The sequence below is a fragment of the Tamandua tetradactyla genome, chromosome 3 (genome assembly GCF_023851605.1).
Source record: "Tamandua tetradactyla isolate mTamTet1 chromosome 3, mTamTet1.pri, whole genome shotgun sequence".
Taxonomy (NCBI): Eukaryota; Metazoa; Chordata; class Mammalia; order Pilosa; family Myrmecophagidae; genus Tamandua; species Tamandua tetradactyla.
The window spans coordinates 32157978-32178388 of NC_135329.1; the positions used below are offsets into that span (position 1 = coordinate 32157978).

Below are 20411 nucleotides of genomic sequence, written 5' to 3' on the forward strand. Positions count from 1 at the left end.
AATTCAGCTTACATTTAGCTATGCAAAAAGCACACCTATGGACTTTGGCAGATGGCTGTGGAACCTTAGGTGGGTAGAAAGAGCTTGTGGGCATGTCTGCCTCAGCCCACCTCCTGCAACCATCCATATTTTGGCAACCCAAATGTAACTTTTTTTCCACCCACCCTTTTCTACATGTCCTCTCCTACTCTTGCTTTTTTTTCCCCTTACTAGTTCCATAACGGCATTATGCATGTCATTTTAGTATTTAATATTTTCTAAATAGACTGTATACTTTTTTGAAGTTTAATCATCATTGTTATTAAGACACAATACTAATTTGCTCAATTAATAATCTAGCACTGTAAAATCATGAATCAGAGCATTCAATCTGACCTCCCAAGCACCACATGCCAGCATAACAGGCTCCAAATTGCAGTGGTTGCAGAACCTTACAAGATAAACAGGGTGGTGGGGTGGGAGGGAGTTTTTACTGAAATCTAAATACAGCCACTGTTTACTGATCCAGAGGCTGACATCACTCAGGGAGACTGTGCTGAAATATTGCTCTGTTGTTATTTGTTTAAATGAAAAAGAAAAAAAACCCCACACAAAACAAAACAAAAACAAAAACACGTCTCAGCTTGCTCCTGCTGGAGTCACTGAATATATGAAGGAGTGGAGAAGCAGAGGTATGGACTATGGTATAAAACAAATGCTCTTTTTGGTTTCCTCTTTCAATAGCATCGATAGTTTCAAAATTTGAAGAAATTTTGGCCTTTTCCATAGACTTGAAAACAAAATTTTAAGGAATTCAGTTACTTATCCAATTTCCCACCAATCTCTTGACTAAGTTGGAAAGGAAAATCCATTGAGAATTAGAATATGGAGAGTACAAGTGTTTTCTATAGCTCATATAAACAGTAAGATTTAAATTAATTGCAAAACTCTTTGCTATTTTCCAGATCCTTTTAAGTATATTCTCATTTAAAAATAATGACATGCAGTAAGAGCTTCAGTGCCAGAAAATATTGCTAAAGACAGGTGAAACTGGATGTGGCAAGGGCTAGAACTAAGAAAACATGAACATGGATTTGTAATTACAGTAGACAGAGGACTGAAGCATTGCGGCAACTCTGGGAGCAGTATAAATCTAGTTATAAAAACAGAAAAGAGGCCACTTCACAAAATAGTTTATCTGTAAAATGGGATAATAGTAATAGTTACTTCACTGAGTTGTTACCTTGAGTTAATTCAAGGTAATTCCAAGTACCTTGAATTAATCAAATAAATTGATTAATTCAAGGTACTTGGAATAATTCAAGGCACATAAAACCTCATACAATAATTATCTATTAAAATTAATAACACAGGAAAGAAGGTTGCTGTAAGACAACATTTAAGAACTTCTTCATTGGACAAATCTCTTCCTTCGAACCTACTTTTCATTCTTAAAACTGAAGGATGCCAAGGAAAGTACTGAATACAAATACAATCATTAATGTAATTTACCATGTGAAATAATTTAAGACAAAAAATGCAGTTAATATGTAAACAATTTAAAAATATTAAGATGAAAAAATGCAATTCTTAAAGTATTTGATTGTTCTGACTTGTACTTTGATCCAGAAAATTGAGTAGTCTGAAAAGGAAACTTGGGAAGCATGAAAGCTGACAATTTCCAGAGAAAATAAAAGGACACCATTTCCTACAAAGCAAATGGTCCATTATGCTCTTTATTGGGCATGTATCTTTTTCTCAGGTCACACATTAGATTATGAAAACCATTCAGGAGTCTTTTCTCCCGCTCATTAAAATAATAACAACCATATTCTACAGGCCCTTTATAAAAGTGACACCGAAACACTCTTGTACTACAACCATCTTGGAATTCCTAACCCCAAGAACTATTAACCTCACTTCAGCACCTCCCTCCTCTGTCTTCCTACCCAGCCCCTTCATCCTCATGCCTCACTTAGATACATTCCATCAGCTTCCTAGTCATCTGCTTCTTCCCTCCTGCACACAATTCTGTATATTATTCTGGCTCTCATTTTTATTGGTGGAGGAAGTTAAAATTAATAAAACAAAAGAAAAAGAAAGAAATCTGTTTTCTTTTAAAAAGAATAGCACACTTCTCTTTAGGTTTCACACATTTCCACTCCCTTCTGGAACTCTAGTTTCATATACAAGACAGGACAAGCAGAGAGAACTTGGGCACGTGTCCTCTTTGAAGAAAGGTGACTAAAAATCTTTGGTGCTTTATTAGACTGGATCATAGCCTGGGACTCTGAACTCTGTGGGACATGACAAAATTGAGACTTGTCCTTGGGTTTTGAAGTCATAAGAATCTTCTCTGTGGGCTTTGAATGCATGTGTGTGTTTTTAATCAACCAACACCATTTAGTATTCTTAAAGACTAAAAAAACAAGCATTCTTCAAATATTATCTCGATTTTTAAAATCTTGAGACCAGGCTTCATATTTAATATCTGACCCTGAGAGTTAAAACCAAGGGTAAAAGGTCACCAGATTGTGTGTGTTTTAGTTCCTGTTATCCAATAGCAGTCTATAAATCAAGTGAAGAACAGATGCAGCCTGTCCCTCCCTGCCACACCCTACAGCTACTCTAAAATGTCTGTCAGAAGTAAGGCCAATCAGCAGCAAGACTGCAACAGATAGATGAGGAAGCAGGTAACTAGAAAGCAGGGGGTGGAAGGCAACAAGGAACTAAAAAGTAAGGGGGGAGTGAGAAAGAGGGAATAAAAGCATAAAGAAAAGAAAGAAGAGATAAAGAGCACAAAGAAAGCAGAAGAAGGAAAACAAGGGGGAAAAAAAACATAGGGCTACACCTCTAAACCTTAAGCATACATTTTCTTTTTCATTCTGTGTCCCAAATGGTTATGAAGATGTCTGAAGTTTTCTGGGTAAACCCATACAAGAGAGGGAAACACATGCAGGTATGGCAGAAGGCAGAACAAACAGAATGAAATAATAACATTTGGTTTGAGCAAGGCTGAAAGTTATCTTTTAATATTTATATAAGCTTTATACTTTTAGGAATTTTCATAAGGTTGTCTGAATCTAGAGACTAATTTCATAAAGACAAAATTAATTCCATTATCTTTGAGGACCATCATTATTGATAAGACAGAGCCCAGCCATTATTAGGTGATTTGTCCTCAAGCACCAACAAATGGAAATAAATCTGACTACTACACTCAGTGTAGGAGCCACAAGAGTTGTCTCATGAAAGCTGAAAAATTAAACTGTGCCTAGGAGTTAGCTGACTTAGGAGGCTTTTCAGTCTTTAGGAGAAGAGAACACATGGCTACCAATGCTTAGTGAAAGAGAGGGTATTAAAACAATTCACCATTAGAAACAAAACTAAACTAAAAAAATCCTGATTTGGAAATACAATCATATAATTCCTACTTGGCAAAAATGCTCTGGTTGGCTACAGAACAAAAGGAACTATCTGAATCCAAACTATAGACTCTTAATCCTTTAATTAGACTAAGTCCTTCAGAAGGAAGCACAATTCATTGTTATTGAAGAAAACCAATAGGAAATACAAACCTATGATATATATGCACACACATGTGTATATATACATGACTCAATGTATTCATATGAATATGAATAAATACTCTTGGTGAGGAGCTCAGAGCCTAAAAAGGAATTTATTTGTTCAGGAGCCACAATTTGTAACATTGAAAAAAAAAGTTCTTCTGGGAATATGATTTGGGAAAAATGTGGTGAGAGGGCGAGACTCAGCAATCCACGGGCATGTTAAAAGATGTGAACAAACTATCTCGAGTTAAACTATGCTCTGACTTCAGGCCAAAGGTTTTTGCCCTGGCAGCGCCTGACATCTGGAAAGCCCTGGCTAGAGATCATTTATTTGGAAGCTTTCTTCTTTTTCTTCTTTTTCTCTGGTGTTTCATCTAGTGTAGTGCCGATTGCTGCCTCTCTCTGCTTTTTTAGCATTTTCTTTCCTTTCTTTTTTCTGGGCTTTGGGGTAAAGTCCTGGTCTCCATGTGGCCGCACACCATCATCCCCACCCTCAGCAAGAGCATCAGAATTCTCATCCCAGCAAGGGTCTCTGTGTGGCTGTTCAACTTTGTCTCTTCTCTTCTTGGCTGCACACGCAGGGCTCTCTTCTTGAGACTTTTCCTTTTTAGGCTGCTTGGCCTTGGGTTGGGTATAATTCTCCAGGTTTTTGTCTTTTTCTTCTTTGCTTCTTTTCTTTCCCTTTTTCCATTCAGTTTGGGGCTGTGAAAGTTCAGGACCTGCAGCTGTGACTTGTGGCTTGTTCTTTAGCTCTGCCATTCTCTTGGCAAAATACTCCTGGATGGTGAAGGCACTAGTTATTGCAGTGGAAGTTTCATTCTCATCTGGAGTGGTGAGGCTGGAATCATCCTAAGGTGTGGAAAAAAAGTACAAAACTGGTTAAGCATCAACTGTTTATTCCTCAAAGTACCCTAGAAAGGCTCTATGTTGAGCCACTCTCAATTAGCTATTAGGAGGCAGGGCTGTTAGTCCAGTCTTCCCCCCCTTTTTTCTTTCTCCCCTCTGGTATGCAAAGTACAGAACAAGATGGCCATAAATTTTGGTTGAATACAATATGGGGCAACAGGCTGAACATATAGAACCTCACTTCAGAAGTTAGGTGGCAAGTCAGGTAGATGAAATTCTGAGTAAGTATTTCTTTAGAAACACTGTTTTAAATGGCCATTTAGTTCCCAGTGTCTCCCATGAAAAAAAAAAGCTGAAATTGCACAGCATTGTGATTTTGTTAGAAATATACTTAGGCTTCCTTAAGGATCGGGCAAGTCATTGTGTGTGGACTAGAAACTTAGATGCCACCTATGTATGTTAACCCTTCATATGAGCACAGGATCCAAACTCCGACCTGGAACCTGGCTTGTGGGGAATACATTCTTCCTCCTTCACACGCAGGCCTGGCCACTCTGGCCACGGCTCCAGAAGGGAATGTGCAAGAGTTGGAAATGTATGCAGAGTCCTCCTTTTTTCCTTTGGGGTTGGGGAGATGGGAAGATGGGAGATACCCTCATCCTTCCTTTGACACGGGCTAAATACTCATGGCTGTATTAGTCTTATTTTTAAATTTTAAGAATCACTCACTCATAATGGCTGGATTAAATGAGGTTTACATTTTAATTTTAAATAAATACATTTAGTGGCAAGGCTTGAAAAGAAAAGACTGAAATAAATAATGAGCTGCTCACATCAACATATAGATTGTGAATGGTTGGTAGCAGGGTGGTGAAAACATATGTGTGAAAAAAGAAATACTTTCAAATTTAAGGAGATAGAGAATAGGATTTTAGCAAAGTTAATGTCTAGAATAATGTTGCCCAGAGGTCTTAAAATAATCAAGCCATTAGATATTCAATAATGCTAAACTTAGGTTTTTATAATTACCTGGCTGCTTCTTTCATATTCACTTATTCTCACAGGCAGACAGACAGGTTGTTCTACCCTTTTATGTTGGGAGCGTAGGAAGGAGAGAGTCGCTGAATAAATCAAATCCCAAATCAGGATTCTACAATTTGTTGTGAACTTGGCTAGTAAAGGTTCTGCTTAGAGAACTAACTTAAGTTACAAATCAACAGATATAAATGGACTCCACATTTTGACACAGTGGCAGTCAAAAACCAGCTCAGAAAAAAAAGAAAAAACAAAACAAAAAACAACTAGCTCAGGCTGTTTTAATCACAGGAACTAACTGCTGGTATTAATTAAATTTTTATTTATTAGGAAGTACAGGGCCTTTTCTGAGTCACTTGAATTCAGTGGACCTTTTTAATCCCAGAAAATAACTATGCTCATAATGACTCCTATGATTAAGATTTTAATAACCATGGGCCACCACACACCAAGCTTAGCAGGGCATGGAGATTTAAAAAAAGGTGCCAGCCCCCCAATCCTGTTTATCCCAAGAAAAGCACAGGCCAAACAATGACTTAGTGAGGAGGGCTGCTTCATGCCAGGGGCAGCCACCCTCCAACACTAACGTACTGTATATTTTTAAAACCATGGAAATGAAGGAGGAGAATATTACAATTTGATTCCTGCAGGTTCAATACCTAGGACGTATATTTTGCAGACTTATGAATATAAATCCACTTTTACTACAGAGGTTAAAATCTCTCTTTCTATATTCTTTGCTACAGAATCATGAAAAATATACACCTTTTCAAGAAAACTAGTATTTTCATGTTTTGTCTCATTTGAAGGTGAACAAGTACAGAAGGACCTCATAAATACATTCCAAGACCCCCTGCATAAGTTGAAAATCATACCTGATAGTGAACTCTATTATAATAAGTATTTCTTATATGAACATACCTATCACATATTTTTTCTAAATATGGCAAAGAAACACTCTAGTAATAATAAGCAAATATAATTAATTATGGAAATAATTTTTAAAAATCCTAACTGTCTGCCTTTATTTTATTAATTGCCAATCACATATACATAAATCTACATGTTGAGGTCGGGTAAAATGAGGTATTACTGTATTGAGAAAAGCATTTACACTTTGTAGTATTTTGAGATATAAATAACTTGCACTTTCCATATTACTACCTCAAAAATATCTGAAACATTCAAATATGAATTAGACTATACTTTGTAAACTTTGAGAATGTCTCAATTTGCTGATGGTATTCTAAAAACTAGTAAAAGAAATTTACAAATAACTTGAAAACCTCTGGTTTCATAATAAATTATTACCAAAGGAAGTATGGTTAGCAAATCATCTTGCCAAATATTGGATTTAAGCTCAGGGATTGAGGAAACCTCTTTTTCTTAATTCCCTTTCCTCTTAATCCCTACAACCTCTCTGGTCTCAATTACCAATCAAGTAAAATAAATTAGTTAAATTAGATGATTTTTAAGGTCCATTGCAGGGCTAAAATGTACTTATCTCTGAAAAGACACCTGGGCTGGACATTATACCATGATACAAGAATGCAGAGAAGATATAGTGAGGCATTATATGAGCAGGCAGCAGAGATCAACTCACTTTATGGAAAAATATCATCCTTACTCCTAAGTAAAGATAGCAGGAGTGATAACAATGTAGCTACAGTCTACCCATGAAAAGTACTTGGCAAACAGCCAAATAATAGATCCCTCCTATTCTCTAAACTTATTTTTATTGAGAAAGTTATCTTCCCATTTTAGTGTGGAGGCTACCAAGAACAGGTTCTATCAAAGAACCAGACTCCTGTGAACAGCATCCTCACCTTCACTGTCCTTCTTACAGTCTACTTTGTTTTTGTCCTAGATTCAATTCAAATCTCATCTCCCATAAGAAACCTTCCCTGATTATTCTAGCCCACAGTGCTCTCCGGTTTTCCTGAGTTCTTTGATATTAACTGTCAGACCCTATGCGGTTTTGTGTTTGAAAAAACTGTTTCACAAGTTAACCTTGTTTGTTCTCAGAAAGACTCGCAGTTTTCTAATTTATTTCAGAACTAATGTGTGTATAGTTAGGGCCTTAATTCCTACATAATCAGTATATATTCTGGGGATTAAAAGCTTTTAGGAGATAATTTAGGAGGACCTGTTTCCCACTTCACACAACCTGAAAATTTTACAAGCAGAAGACTTTAGGAGATCATTCAGCTCAATCATGCAAGGAAACTTTACTAAAGTCAGGCTGTCAGTTAATGGTAGACAGTACCTGAAAGTACAGAAGGTAGCTATCCATTTTCAATGCCTTTAATGGGTCACTTAATATCGTATATCATCTCATATGACCCTCATAGCAATCTGCGAATAAGTATCACCTCCATTTTACAGAGGTAGAAACTGTGAGTCAAAGTACCTAATATGAAGAAGGTCTCAGGGCTGGTAAATGGTAGCAATGGTATTGAATCCTGACTTTTAGTTTCGTGCTTTCTCTCTGCATTACATATACTCATCTTTTCTTTCTCATCAGAAGTCATTCTAACACTAAAATATAGCATATCAAAAGAGCATATATTACAGGGACTAAGTAAGGTCCACGCTGAACTTGAGGGCAGAAGTTAACTGATGCAAATAAAGAAAGCTACACAACAGAACTTTTAAAATGTAATCGAGTATGTGGATGGACAAATATAATTCATATCCATGACAAAATTTCCTGACTAAACTGCATTTACTAAGCAAAGTGTCAGTTTTATACGATTTTCTATTTAGATTTTCATTGCAATAAGCACAGACCTGATTTTATTAACAACATACTGTTTTAACGCACAAAGTAAAAATAAAAACCAAGTTCAACTTTCTACCTAAGGCAAGAATCCCTCTTGGATAGATGTTGGGTCAACTTCCACTTGGATTCTTTCAATACAGAACGCTGATTACTTTTTTTGATAGTCCAGGCCACTGCTAGCCCTCTTTATCTTAGTTTTCTCATCAGCAAAACTAAGAGAACCTTAAAGCTTAATCCCATGTCTGGCAATTCTGAATTACCACTGAGGAAACGAAAAAAAAAAAAAAAAAAAAAAGAGTGGATGCATGTGGCATAATTTTATTCTTGGCCTGGTGGCTTAGTCTCTTTCTCTCCCTCCCTCGCCATTTTGGCAGTCCGGTTCTTCTAAGCCTCTGGATTACAAGCCTCACCAGCGACTAGTGATGATGCAGCCTTGTCTCTCTAACCCTATTGGCCTTCTCCTTAGTCCTCCACCTACCCAACATCCTCTGCTATGGGTACACTCAGGAACAGCATCTCTATGGTCACAGTCACTCATCCGTTCTCCCTGTGTGATTGGCTACCCTCCCCTGGAGGCCACACCCTAACTCCGCCTCTCCTCAAACTGTATATAATCCAGGGCTCATCAAGCCTCGTGGTCTTTAGCTACTGGCGGCCCTGGCATAAGCGTCTACCAACAATAAAGCTACCTCGCTTCATGCCTTAATTGGCTCGGCCTCCAGTCCTTTAGACCCGCAGCGAGGTCTCCTGCGCGCGCCCCTTGGACCCAGACCCCCGGCTCGAGCCCCTTTTCTGCGTGCGGCAGTGTCGTCTAGCAAGCAGTGAGAAGCTGAGGAGTAGAGGGTCCCCGATAGTTTAGCGGTTGGCCCAAACCGCAGATGCAAAAAGAAAGAAGAACTTGAAGAAAGCCTTAAGATATCAGGTATAATATGCCGTAACTCTCTCATATTGCGGAAAGATACACAAAACAATGCATGTCAACTTTACTCAAATGTCTACAGAATCTATGTGTTTGGCCCTTTGGATATTGTATCTAGGAGTTTTGCAACTCAAAGTGCTTTATAGGTTTATAAAGGATCTCACTCAGGGGTCATTCAAACACACACACTGAGATGGATTAACAATAAAATGCCCCAAATGTGGATTTTATTTATTGCTCTCAGAAAAATGTTGTATTTTGGGGGGGCAGGGAAATGAAGCAATTTGATAGAAAATTTAGAGAAGTATTTGGGGCAGAAGCACCATAAATAGATCACACTGCAATAGCAATCCTTCAATGAATATTTCTCATCAAAAGAAAAAGTAGAGACATAGAGCTCAAAGATAATGAATATAGTAACTGGGGTTATCAGCTCTGATAGCTATTGCTTGTGATGAACAAATGTTCACTTCCACTATAGCCTGTTGGTCATCAGCTTGTGTTGGCTTAGTCCATTGAAAAGTTAAGAAAGCTTAGCAAGTGAATAGTTAGAAAGAACCTTTTGTACCATTTTCACACTTTTCAGCAGAACAGTTCTGGCAAACATAAATTATGCCTGGACAAATTCCTGGGAGGTAGAAATTACAACCATCTATTTTGGACAGAGATAAATTAAGGTATGAAACAACTGTATGTAATTCATCAGGATGAAGGTAATGCCGAGACCCACTGTCTGTTCTGCATGTGCCATAAACCCTTCTCCGAAAGAGGGGGCAGAATGTGCTGATTCAGACACTCACTTCTCTGGCCTAGAATGTTCTTCCAGATCCCTTACACTTAGTCGCATGCATCACTTTTTGAAGATTAAGTGCAAAACTGCTTCCTTCAACAAGCCTGACCCCATGCGCAGCACTGCCTCTTGTTTATTATCTATGACAGCAATTAATTAAATGACACCAAATCCAACTGGATCAAGGCAGTGAAGCACCCCTCTCCCTTATGGAAAGACAATTCTTTGTATTTGTCAGCATGTATTTATGTGCAAGTCTAGTGACTAGAGGTTATAGCAAGGACAAGAAGGAACGAGAATCAGTATTTTAAAAAAATTTATTTATTAATTAAAAAATAAAGAAACAATAAAACAACATACATAATCAGTAATTCACATTATCATCACTTAGTTGCATATTCATCATTTCTTAGAACATTTGCATTAATTCAGAAAAATAAAAACACAATAGAAAAATAAATAAAACAAACACAGGAAAGGACAAAAAAAAGATTATACCTACCATACCCCTTACCCCTTGCTTTCATTGATCACTAGCAGAGAATCAGCATTTTATAGCTTATATTCTTCCCATCCACTAATGAAACCATTCAGCCATTCCCTTCTAATCATATGTGACTTGCCTTGTGAATTGTTCTAACTACCATGAGGTACATCTTAGTACCTGTTGGTGTGATCAATTATTCCCATGGCCCTTAGCAATGCATAGAAACTCAGTCAAGCAAACTTTTAATTTCTCCTTCACGTCTAGTATTCCACATTACCATGGTCACTCTCCATGGGACAAATAATCAGAAAGAAAATGAGCTGTGTTGTATGAGAACTGTTACATTCTTTCTGTGGGATTTAGATGAACACAAGCAAGAGAATAGGTTGCATGGGTTGAACTGTTCTTGCTATCAAAAGAAAAGACTGGAGAGCAACAGAGTCTAGGGCTAGTTTTAGGGTGTATCAGATACAAAGGTTGTGCCTCATTTTGATAAGACAAACAGTTAGATAAAAGTTACAACAGAAGGCCTTGGTAGCAAGTTGTGAAAATAAAATCTGCAAAAGCTTCTGATATCTATGGAGTAATAAAAATGGGCTTACCACTGAAGGTTAAGCTAAGCCATGTTTAAAGATAGTTAGAAGGAATGAACTTATACCAAAACGTTGGCACTGCTTTTCTTGCTTTCTATGTCACCTTTCTGAAGTTACACACTCCCTTGGTTGAGAGTTGAAAACATTTAATGTTTTACTGCTATTTTTGTACTAAAAAAAAAGTATAGCCAAGTGCAAAAAGTCTCTACTTTTTAAAGGTACCAATCACCCACTATTGGAACTAAGTTCAACATACTAAGTCTCAGAAATAGCCAGTCTTAGAAAATTTGCCTGGGAGATTAAATCCACTTTTAATATTAGCAAATATTAAAAATGTTAAAAACAAAAACAAAACCTCATTGATTGAGGTTTTGATTTAAAGTGGTGTTAAAGATCAAATATATAATAACAACTAGAATTATACAGCAACTCAAATGGAGAAGTTATATAAATTGTGTGTGTTTGTGTATACAAATAGGTTTTAAGAACCCATGCATTAGAGGCCTGATAGACCCTAAACATTAAGAATTTTTTTTTTAACATTTGTTAGATGGTAAAAAATAAATCAAGAGAAAAGTAGTATTTTATGATGTGAAAATTACATGAAATTCAAATATCAGTGTCCACAAATAGTTTTGATTTTCAAAAGTAAAAATTTGTGGAAATTTGTTTTCTCTCTAGTTATATAAGTATATATAATATCCTTGATTTGTCTCTTGGCCTTTAAAGCCTAAAATATTTACTCTCTGGCCCTGTATTAGTTAGGGTTCTCTAGAGAAACAGAATCAACAGGAAATATTCATAAATATAAAATTTATAAAAGCATCTCACGTAACCATGGGAACAGAGTCCAAAATCTGTAGGGCAGGCTGTGAAGTTGATGATTCGATGGAGGGTCTGGACAAACTCCACAGGAGAGGCTCGCTGTCCAAAGCAGGAAGAGAGTCTGTCTCTTCTGAATCTGGCTTCCAGTGATTAGATTAAAAGTGCCACTCATTGCAGAAGATACTCCCCTTGGCTGATTACAAATGGAATCAGCTGTGGATGTGGCCAACGTGATCATGATTTAATTCTATGAAATGTCCTCATAGCAACGGACAGGCCAATACTTGCCCAACCAAACAGGTACCACCACTCGGCCAAGTTGACACATGAACCTGACCATGACAGTTCACCCCTTGTCAACTTGGCAGCTACACACATCACCTTAAATCATACTTAATTTCTAAATAAAAAACAATAAAAGATGCATTTTTTCTTTCACCTAAAAATACTGAACTGTCCTGCATATAACTGGACACACATTAAATCTCTCCAGAATAGGGTGCAAGTCCTTGAAAGAATATTCATTCTTAAACATGATATCTTACAACTTAAATAGTATAACATGAACAAAACAGCATTACAATCCTCGTTTCTGTAACTGATCACATGGTCATAGTTCACATTTATCACTACCTTCTTCCACTACCCATTCCATGTTCCCTGTACCCACAGCAAGCACTTCAGCTGGCCGTGGTTCTTTGCCTGGTGGGGTGTGTCAACTTGTCCAGATGAAGATGCCTAGTTCTATTGCTGTGGACATGAGTCAATGGCATTTGAACCTCATCTGTTGCTGATTACATCTGTAGTCAGCCAGGAGGTGTGCCTGCTGCAATGAATGATGTTTGATTTAACTGGCTGTTGTTTAAATGTCTAGACAGTGCAACGTAGCACAGCCTAAGCAGCTCAGCATACCTCATCTTAGCACTTGCAGCTCAGCCCAGGCCTTTGAAGATGCAGAAAGAAATCACCCAGGGAAAGTCGTTGGAACCCAGAGGCCTGGAGAGAAGGCCAGCAGAGATCACCCTGTGCCTTTTCACATAAGAAAGAACCTCAGTTGAAAGTTAGCTACCTTTCCTCTGAAGAACTATATATTAACTAAATAAATCTCCTTTTATTGAAAGCCAGTGCATCTCTGGTGTGTTGCATTCTGGCAGCTAGCAAACTAGAACATGGGGTGACCCAGACCTTCATTCTTGAAGTTTCATAGCCACTGGTAGTCCTGCCTGGATTGGGTTGTTGCAGTTTTCCATTGATTTTAATCACAGGGCATAGTAGAACTAAAAGATGCCCTAAGGGATCTCCTATACTCCCCCAAAACTCTTCTTTACCTTCATTGTGTAGTTGCAGTCCTATTTCCCCCTGACAGTCAGGGCCAATCACCCCAGACAATAATTTAACCCCCTTCTCGACTTGTTCATCCAGGGGCATGAGTAGCCCAAAGTCACCAGGTGGCAGTCTTATATTCCAGTTCAGTGGAATCATTATTGTTTCTCCTGGTGGAAGACTCCCTCTGTTGGAACTAAAGCCTGTAGACCAGCAGAGCTCAGGGTCGCAGGGACAGGAAGCAAAAATTTTCCTAGTGGATCACTAGGGGTAATGGTGAGTAATGCCACTCTCATTTCCACCCCTCGGTTCCTGGACCCATGGACCCTGGTTATGGGAGAAACATCACCATACAGCAGACACTGATTCAGAGCATACACAGCTTCCTGGAGAACATTATCCCAGTCCTTCAAGGTATTGCCACCTAGTTGACAGCATAATTGAGTTTTCAAAAGGTCATTCCACCATTCTATCAACCCAGCTGCTTCTGGATGATGGGGAACATGGTAAGACCAGAGAATTTCATGAGCATGTGCCTATTCCTGCACTTCATTTGCTATGAAGTGTGTTCCTTGATCAGAAGCAATGCTGTATGGAATACCATGACAATGGATAAGGCATTCTGTAAGTCCACGGATGGTAGTTTTGGCAGAAGCATTGCATGCAGGGAAAGCAAACCCATATCCAGAGTATGTGTCTATTCCAATTAGAACAAATCGCTGCCCCTTCCATGTAGCTGGCTGGTCACCTCAGGGAATAGTGTCATATCAGGGGCTGAGAGTGGGTCTCTGCTGCTGGCAGATTGGGCACTCAGCAGTGGCTGTAGTCAGGTCTGCTTTGTTTAGTGGAAGTTCATGTTGCTGAGCCCACGCATAACCTCTATCCCCACCACCATGTCCACTTTGTTCATGAGCCCATTGGGCAATGACAGGAGTTGCTGGGGAAAGAGGCTGACTGGTAGTCACAGAATAGGTCATCTTATCCACTTGATTATTAAAACTTTCCTCTGCTAAAATCACCCTCTGGTGTGCATTCACATGTGACACAAATGTGTTCATGTTTTTAACCAATCAGAAAGGTCTATCCACATACCTCTTCCCCAGACCTCTTTGTCACCAATTTTCCAATTACGTTCTTTCCAAGTCCCTGACCACTCAGCCAAACCATTAGCAACAACCCATGACTCAGTATACAAACACACCTCTGGCCAGTTCTCCTTCTAAGCAAAATGAACAAATAGGTGCACTGCTCGAAGTTCTGCCCACTGGGAGGATTTCCCCTGACCACTGTCCACTTTCAGGTGGTACCTGCATATTTTGCCGCGCTATCTGTAAAGCAGGCCCGAGTTATCTCTTCTTCAGACAACTCACTATAAGGGACTCCCCAAGAGCCCATAGCTGTGGTCTGGGAAAGAGAAGGTAATGTGGCCAGAGTGGAGACCATGGGCATTTGGGCCACTTCCTCATGTAACTTACTTGTGCCTTCAGGACCTGCTCTGGCCCTATCTCATATATACCATTTCCATTTTGTGATAGAGTGCTGCCGCGCACATCCAACTTTATGGCTTGGTGGGTCAGAAAACACCTAGCTCATGATAGGTAACTCAGGTCTCATGTTAACTTGCTGGCCCAAGGTTAAGCATTCAATCTCTACTAAGGCCCAGTAGCAGGCTAAAAGCTGTTTCTCAAAAGGAGAGTAGTTATCTGCAGCAGATGGTAAGGCTTTGTGATTCTCCTATAGGGGCCTGCCAAAGGCTCCAAACAGCATCTCTATTTGCCACTGACACTTCCAGCACCATTGGATCTGCTGGATCATATCCAGCTTATATATAGCAGCCTGGACCTGTCACTTGTTCAGGTCCCCACTCAAAATTAGCAGTTTTCCTGGTCACTTGATAAATGGGCCAGAGTAGCACACCCAAATGAATATGTTGTTGCCCAAATCCAAAGAGACCAATTAGGCATTGAGTCTCTTTTTTGGTCGTAGGAGGGGCCAGATGCAGCTACTTATTCTTCATCTTAGAAGGGATATCTTGACATGCTCCACACCACTGGACACCTAGAAATTTCACTGAGGTGGAAGGCCCCTGTATTTTTGTTGGATTTATCTCCAACCCTCTGACACGCAAATGCCTTACCAGTAAGTCTAGAGCAGTTACTACTTCTTGCTCACTAGGTCCAATCCACATGATATCATCAACATAATGAACCAGTGTGATGTCCTGTGGGAGGGAGAAACGATCAAGATCCCTGCGAACAAGATTATGATATAGGTCTGGAGAGTTGAAATACCCCTGAGGTAGGACAGTGAAAGTATATTGTTGGCCTTGCCAGATGAAAGCAAACTGTTTCTGGTGGTTCTTACTAACAGCTATTGAGAAAAAAGCATTTGCCAGATCAATACCTGCATACCAGGTACCAGGGGATGTAATGATTTGCTCAAGAAATGATACCACTTCCGGAATAGCAACTGCAATTGGAGTTACCACCTGGTTGACATTATGATAATCCACTGTCATTCTTCAAGATCCATCTGTTGCATTTCCAGGTACCCCATGACTTACTAGCCAATGCCACAAATCTCTGCAAGTCAGATTATTTTGACTCCTGCTTTGTGTTTGCTATCTATTTTAATAGCCACATGCTCCCTGTCTTTGGCGATTAAGTGCTGCCATCTGGCTTCTGCCAACTCGGGATCCAGTCATCCCCATTGTCTTTAAGGATTCCAGCTCAGTGGCAGCAGTTCCCAAAGTAATAACTGACCTACAGATGAGTGCAACTACAGAGCTCTTCAGGGATGATGGCACTAGTCTCACAAATTTATTTCTCACTATTCTGGTAAAAGGTGCATCCTCTGGTCATTCCTGGGGTGTAAGAGCAGGCTTTGCATGATAAATCCACTCCAACATTCCAATCTCTGTAAGACTCTGAATCCCCTTCATCTACATTATACCAGGGCAGTTCTGGTATTTCATCCTCAGGTAATGTTGGCCACCTTTTGATCCATGTTTCAGCCAACCATCCAAACAAACTGCTAATGCCTTTTCTAACCCCTTGAGCTATAACATTGAATGCAGAATCTCTGCTTAGTGGGCCCATATCAATAAATTCATTCTGATAAGCCTTATATTCCTCCCACCATTATCCCACACCCTTAAAATCCACTGCCACAGATATTCTCCTGATTTCTGTCTACATAAATTGTAAAACCCACACAGTTCTTTTGGAGTATAATGTACCTCCTCATGTGTGATATTTTGTACCTAATCTTTAGGGCCTGTTGGGACTTTAGTCTAACTATAGGTCTGGAAGAAATGAGGAGTGGTGGGGGTGGGTCATGAAAAGAATTAGAAATATCTTCCAAGCCATTTGCTTAAGGGCATTCATTTTTAGTTTCATCTGGTGAAACAGGATTAATCACTCTAAGGCTAATTCCTTCAGGAGGAGGTTGGGTGGCCAACTCCTCAAGAAAGGCTGGAGATGGGGCGGCTATGTCCTCAGGGCAGACTATTACAGGGTTATCTAGAGAAGACTCAGTATGACCGACCGTTTCAACCTCTCCACTGACATCATTATCAATCCATATGTTGCCATCCCATTTTTCAGGTCCCACTCCTTTCCAATCAATGAACTAACTTTAATGGCAGACACCATGTAAGACTGAGATTTCAGTTTACATTGTAAAGTTGCTACTAAACAATAAGATTCTGAGTTCCTCTCAGGGATCTCAAGTCTATGCCTACAGGAAATAAGATTTTCCTTCAGGACACTCATAGAAACTTCTACATCTCTCAGACAGTGCTTAAGCTTCTCGTTTGAAGTCTTAAGCCCATTCCTTTCACTCATTAATGTATCCAGTATATCTAACAACAACCAGCCAACATCTCTATACCTTCTATTTCCACAAAACTCTATAAAGGTGTAAAAAACATGATCCTCCAGAGTCTGGCTTCATACAAGCAAAGCATTAGAAGAATCAACTGGTGATATTTTTACTATCTCTTTTGCCAACTCACTCCATGGATTGGTAGTGTCATTTTGATTATGAGTCCTTAGTGCCTCTGAGTCCAGTAAAAGTAGAAAACCATTTATAAAAACCCATTTTTAAGATTCTGTTTCTTAAGAACCACTCCTGGTACCAAGTTGTATTAGTTAGAATTCTCTAGAGAAACAGAATCAACAGGAAATACTCGTAAGTATAAAATTTATAAAAGCTTCTCACATAACTGTGGGAACATACAGCCCAAAATCTGTAGGACAGGCTGAGAAACTGATAATTCTGATGGAGGGTCTGGACAAACTCCACAGGAGAGGCTCACCGGCTAAAGCAGGAAAAGAACCTGTCTTTTCTGAATCCTCCTTAAAAGGCTTCCAGGGATTAGATTAAGCATCACTCATTAAAGACACTCCCCTTGGCCTATTACAAATGGAATGAGCTGTGGATGTAGCCGAAGTGATCATGATTTAATTCTATGAAATGTCCTCATAGCAACAGACAGGCCAGCACTTGTCCAACCAGATAAACAGGTACCACCATTTGGCCAAGTTGACACATGAACCTCACTATGACAGGACTTCTACCAAAAAATTTTGCTAACTCCTGCTCTAGAATAGTATTGCAAAGATTCAAGGTGTGGTTCCCTTTATCTACTCAGTGGGTAGCAATATTCAGCTAGTATAAACCTGCTTCTCAATGTGAAGCCTGGCGACCAGCAACATCAGCATTAGGCATCACAAGCATCTTCACCAAGGAGCTTCTTAGAAATGTAGGCTCCTGAGACCCACCCCCAGACCTACTGAATCAGAACCTGCCTTTTAACAAGATCTTCAGGTGCTCTGCATGTATATTAAAGTTTGAAAAGCATTAATCCAGAAGATATTATTAGTTATGCAGCAAGTATTTATTTAGTTCTTACTGTGTTTAAGCAAAAAGATGTTTCCCCTTTTCCCATGCTAGATGTGAACTTTCAAAAAAAAAACACCCTTCGTGACATTCACAACCTTGATTTTATTAGCTAAAACAGGTCATAAGCTTGGGGTTTTTGTTTGTTTTATTTTTTTAAACAGCTGCCTCAATTCATAATCAACCTATTCCCAGAGATGGCTCACTTTATCTGCAGAACTAGTGTTTGTAAGTAAACAACAAAAATCAGCATATACACAAAATGCACAATACATACCCTCTTGAATGATGCTTTGAGAATCAGGAAGGAACCCTCTCTGTTTTGCAAAGCAGGGACTAAGATACCCCTCCCCTGAATCCAAGTCCAGTATCGCACTACTTATTCTCCAGTTCTTCAGACATTATTGTGACCCTCTCCAAGCTACTTCCTGTTCAAACAACCACACTATGAACCAGAGAAACAATCCAACACTAATGTCTAGTTATATAAATATAAACTTAAAGTTTCTCTAAGCATGAGGGAAAAAAGAGGGTTGACCTAAAGTCTTTCTACCTCAAAACTGTAGTGATCTATTTCTAAATTGTGAAAGTATGCATTAAAATTCCATCAAATAATTAAAGTACATGTTTTATAGAAAATAATGAGTAAATCAATTCTTTATGATTAGTAATTTTTTTTTTTTTTTTTTTTTTTTTTTTAAAGGAAAGACAGAGAGAAGGAAGGAAGGATAGAAGGAAGGAAGGAAGGAAGAAAGGGAAACATTTTTAAACATTTTCTTGTTTTATTGTATTCTGTTTCTCCGTTTTTGTTACATGGGCTGGGGCCGGGAATCGAACCGAGGTCCTCCGGCATAGCAGGCAAGCACTTTGCCCGCTGAGCCACCGCGGCCCGCCCATGATTAGTAATTTAAAACAAAATTTTCCCATGTGAAATTTTTAGGTAAATGGATTCCTTCTTTATCCTTATAAATGAGACACTAGATGACATCTTGGGTACAATTAAGATGGATTCATTGGAAAAACACACTTGTGAGATCCGATTTTGACAAATATCAAAATGACAATTTACCATAAGGCTATTTTCATGCCCCAACTAATAGAGACTAATAATAAATCACTGCTATAGTGACTATAATAAATATTGTTCAAAAACTACTGTGAATTGCATAGCTGTTGCTTCTACAAACTCTATTCATTGAGTAGGGTGGTTCTCCAGATAAAGACATCAGACCTATACTTTTGTCAGGAAGAAAATGGTACAGGCTAACTAAAATGTTCAGTTTATTTGCTTGTGGCAGAAATCAATCATTCAACATAGTAACACTAGTAGAGATTTGTTGTTCTTTGGGTAGTTTGTATACAAAAGCTGTTTCTGAATATTTAAGGTCAAATATTTACTTTCTGAGTCCTCATGTTTCTCTTGACCTCTGCTACCACAACCCTACTCTCTCATTGGAACTGTTTCAAAAGCCTCCTAATTGCTTCCTTGCATCCATCTTTGCACCCCAACAGTCTAAACAACAGCCACGGAGATCATTTTAAAATTATGTGGGATCATGCCATTCCTCATCTCAAAACCCTCTAATGGCATCCTTTCTTACTAAAAATAAAACCTCAAGTCGTTACAAGAGACTTTAAGGCCTAATATGTTTTGATCTCCTGAAACCTCTCTGAATCAAATTTCCTATTAGATTCCATCTCCTGCACTCAGTAACAGCCACAGAAGCCTCCTTGCTATTCTCTGATCATGCCAAGAACCCACTTACCCCAGGACCTTTGCATTATTTTTCCTCTGTCTAGAATGCTCTGCCCCCTGATAATATGACCCACTCCACTGCTTCAATTTAGGTCTCTGCTCAAAGGTCACTTTATTAGAAAGGCCTTCCTTGACCATTCTTCATAAAATAGCACCCTCTTTCCATCATGTTCTATTCTATTACTTTATTTTATTTTTGTACATAGCACTTATTGCCACTTGATATTTTTTATATGCCTCCTTCTACCACTAATATGAAAACTGCAGTGAAGGAGGGATTTTGTTTTCAATATTGCTTTATCTGAACCTTAACATGTAGTAGGTGTGTAGCAAATATTTGCTGAATGAATACATTTATTATAAAAATTGATCTGCTTTTTGTGTGTATCGCATTGCTGACTTCTGGAAATGTTAGATATTTTTGAAGAATTTTTTTTTTAATTGGAAGGCTATGGGTTTTGATGAAGTCCTCAATTTCTGACAGTGGTAAAGAATACCTATCTTACTGAATTATGCCAGTGAATGGTAGAGGGGCTGCTGCCAATTGCTGCCTATTTTTGAGCAGCAAAGGATGACAGACGTGGAAAAAGTTTGATTATAAA

The 20411-nt window shown here is 38.8% G+C and overlaps 1 protein-coding gene across 4 annotated transcripts in view; it reads right to left on the bottom strand.

Annotated features, from left to right (window-relative positions):
* Window positions 1–20411, bottom strand: part of PINX1 (PIN2 (TERF1) interacting telomerase inhibitor 1) — a 142945-nt gene that overhangs the window by 19564 nt on the left and 102970 nt on the right. For 3 of the 4 annotated variants that reach the window (XM_077152952.1, XM_077152951.1, XM_077152950.1), the window contains one exon: window positions 1705–4400. The exons of the other annotated variant lie outside the window; for it this stretch is intronic. In XM_077152952.1, coding sequence (XP_077009067.1) covers window positions 3879–4400 — 522 coding nt within the window. In that variant the 3' untranslated portion in view covers window positions 1705–3878. Of the gene's footprint in view, window positions 1–1704; window positions 4401–20411 lie in introns of those variants that run through there. 4 annotated transcript variants of the gene reach the window in all.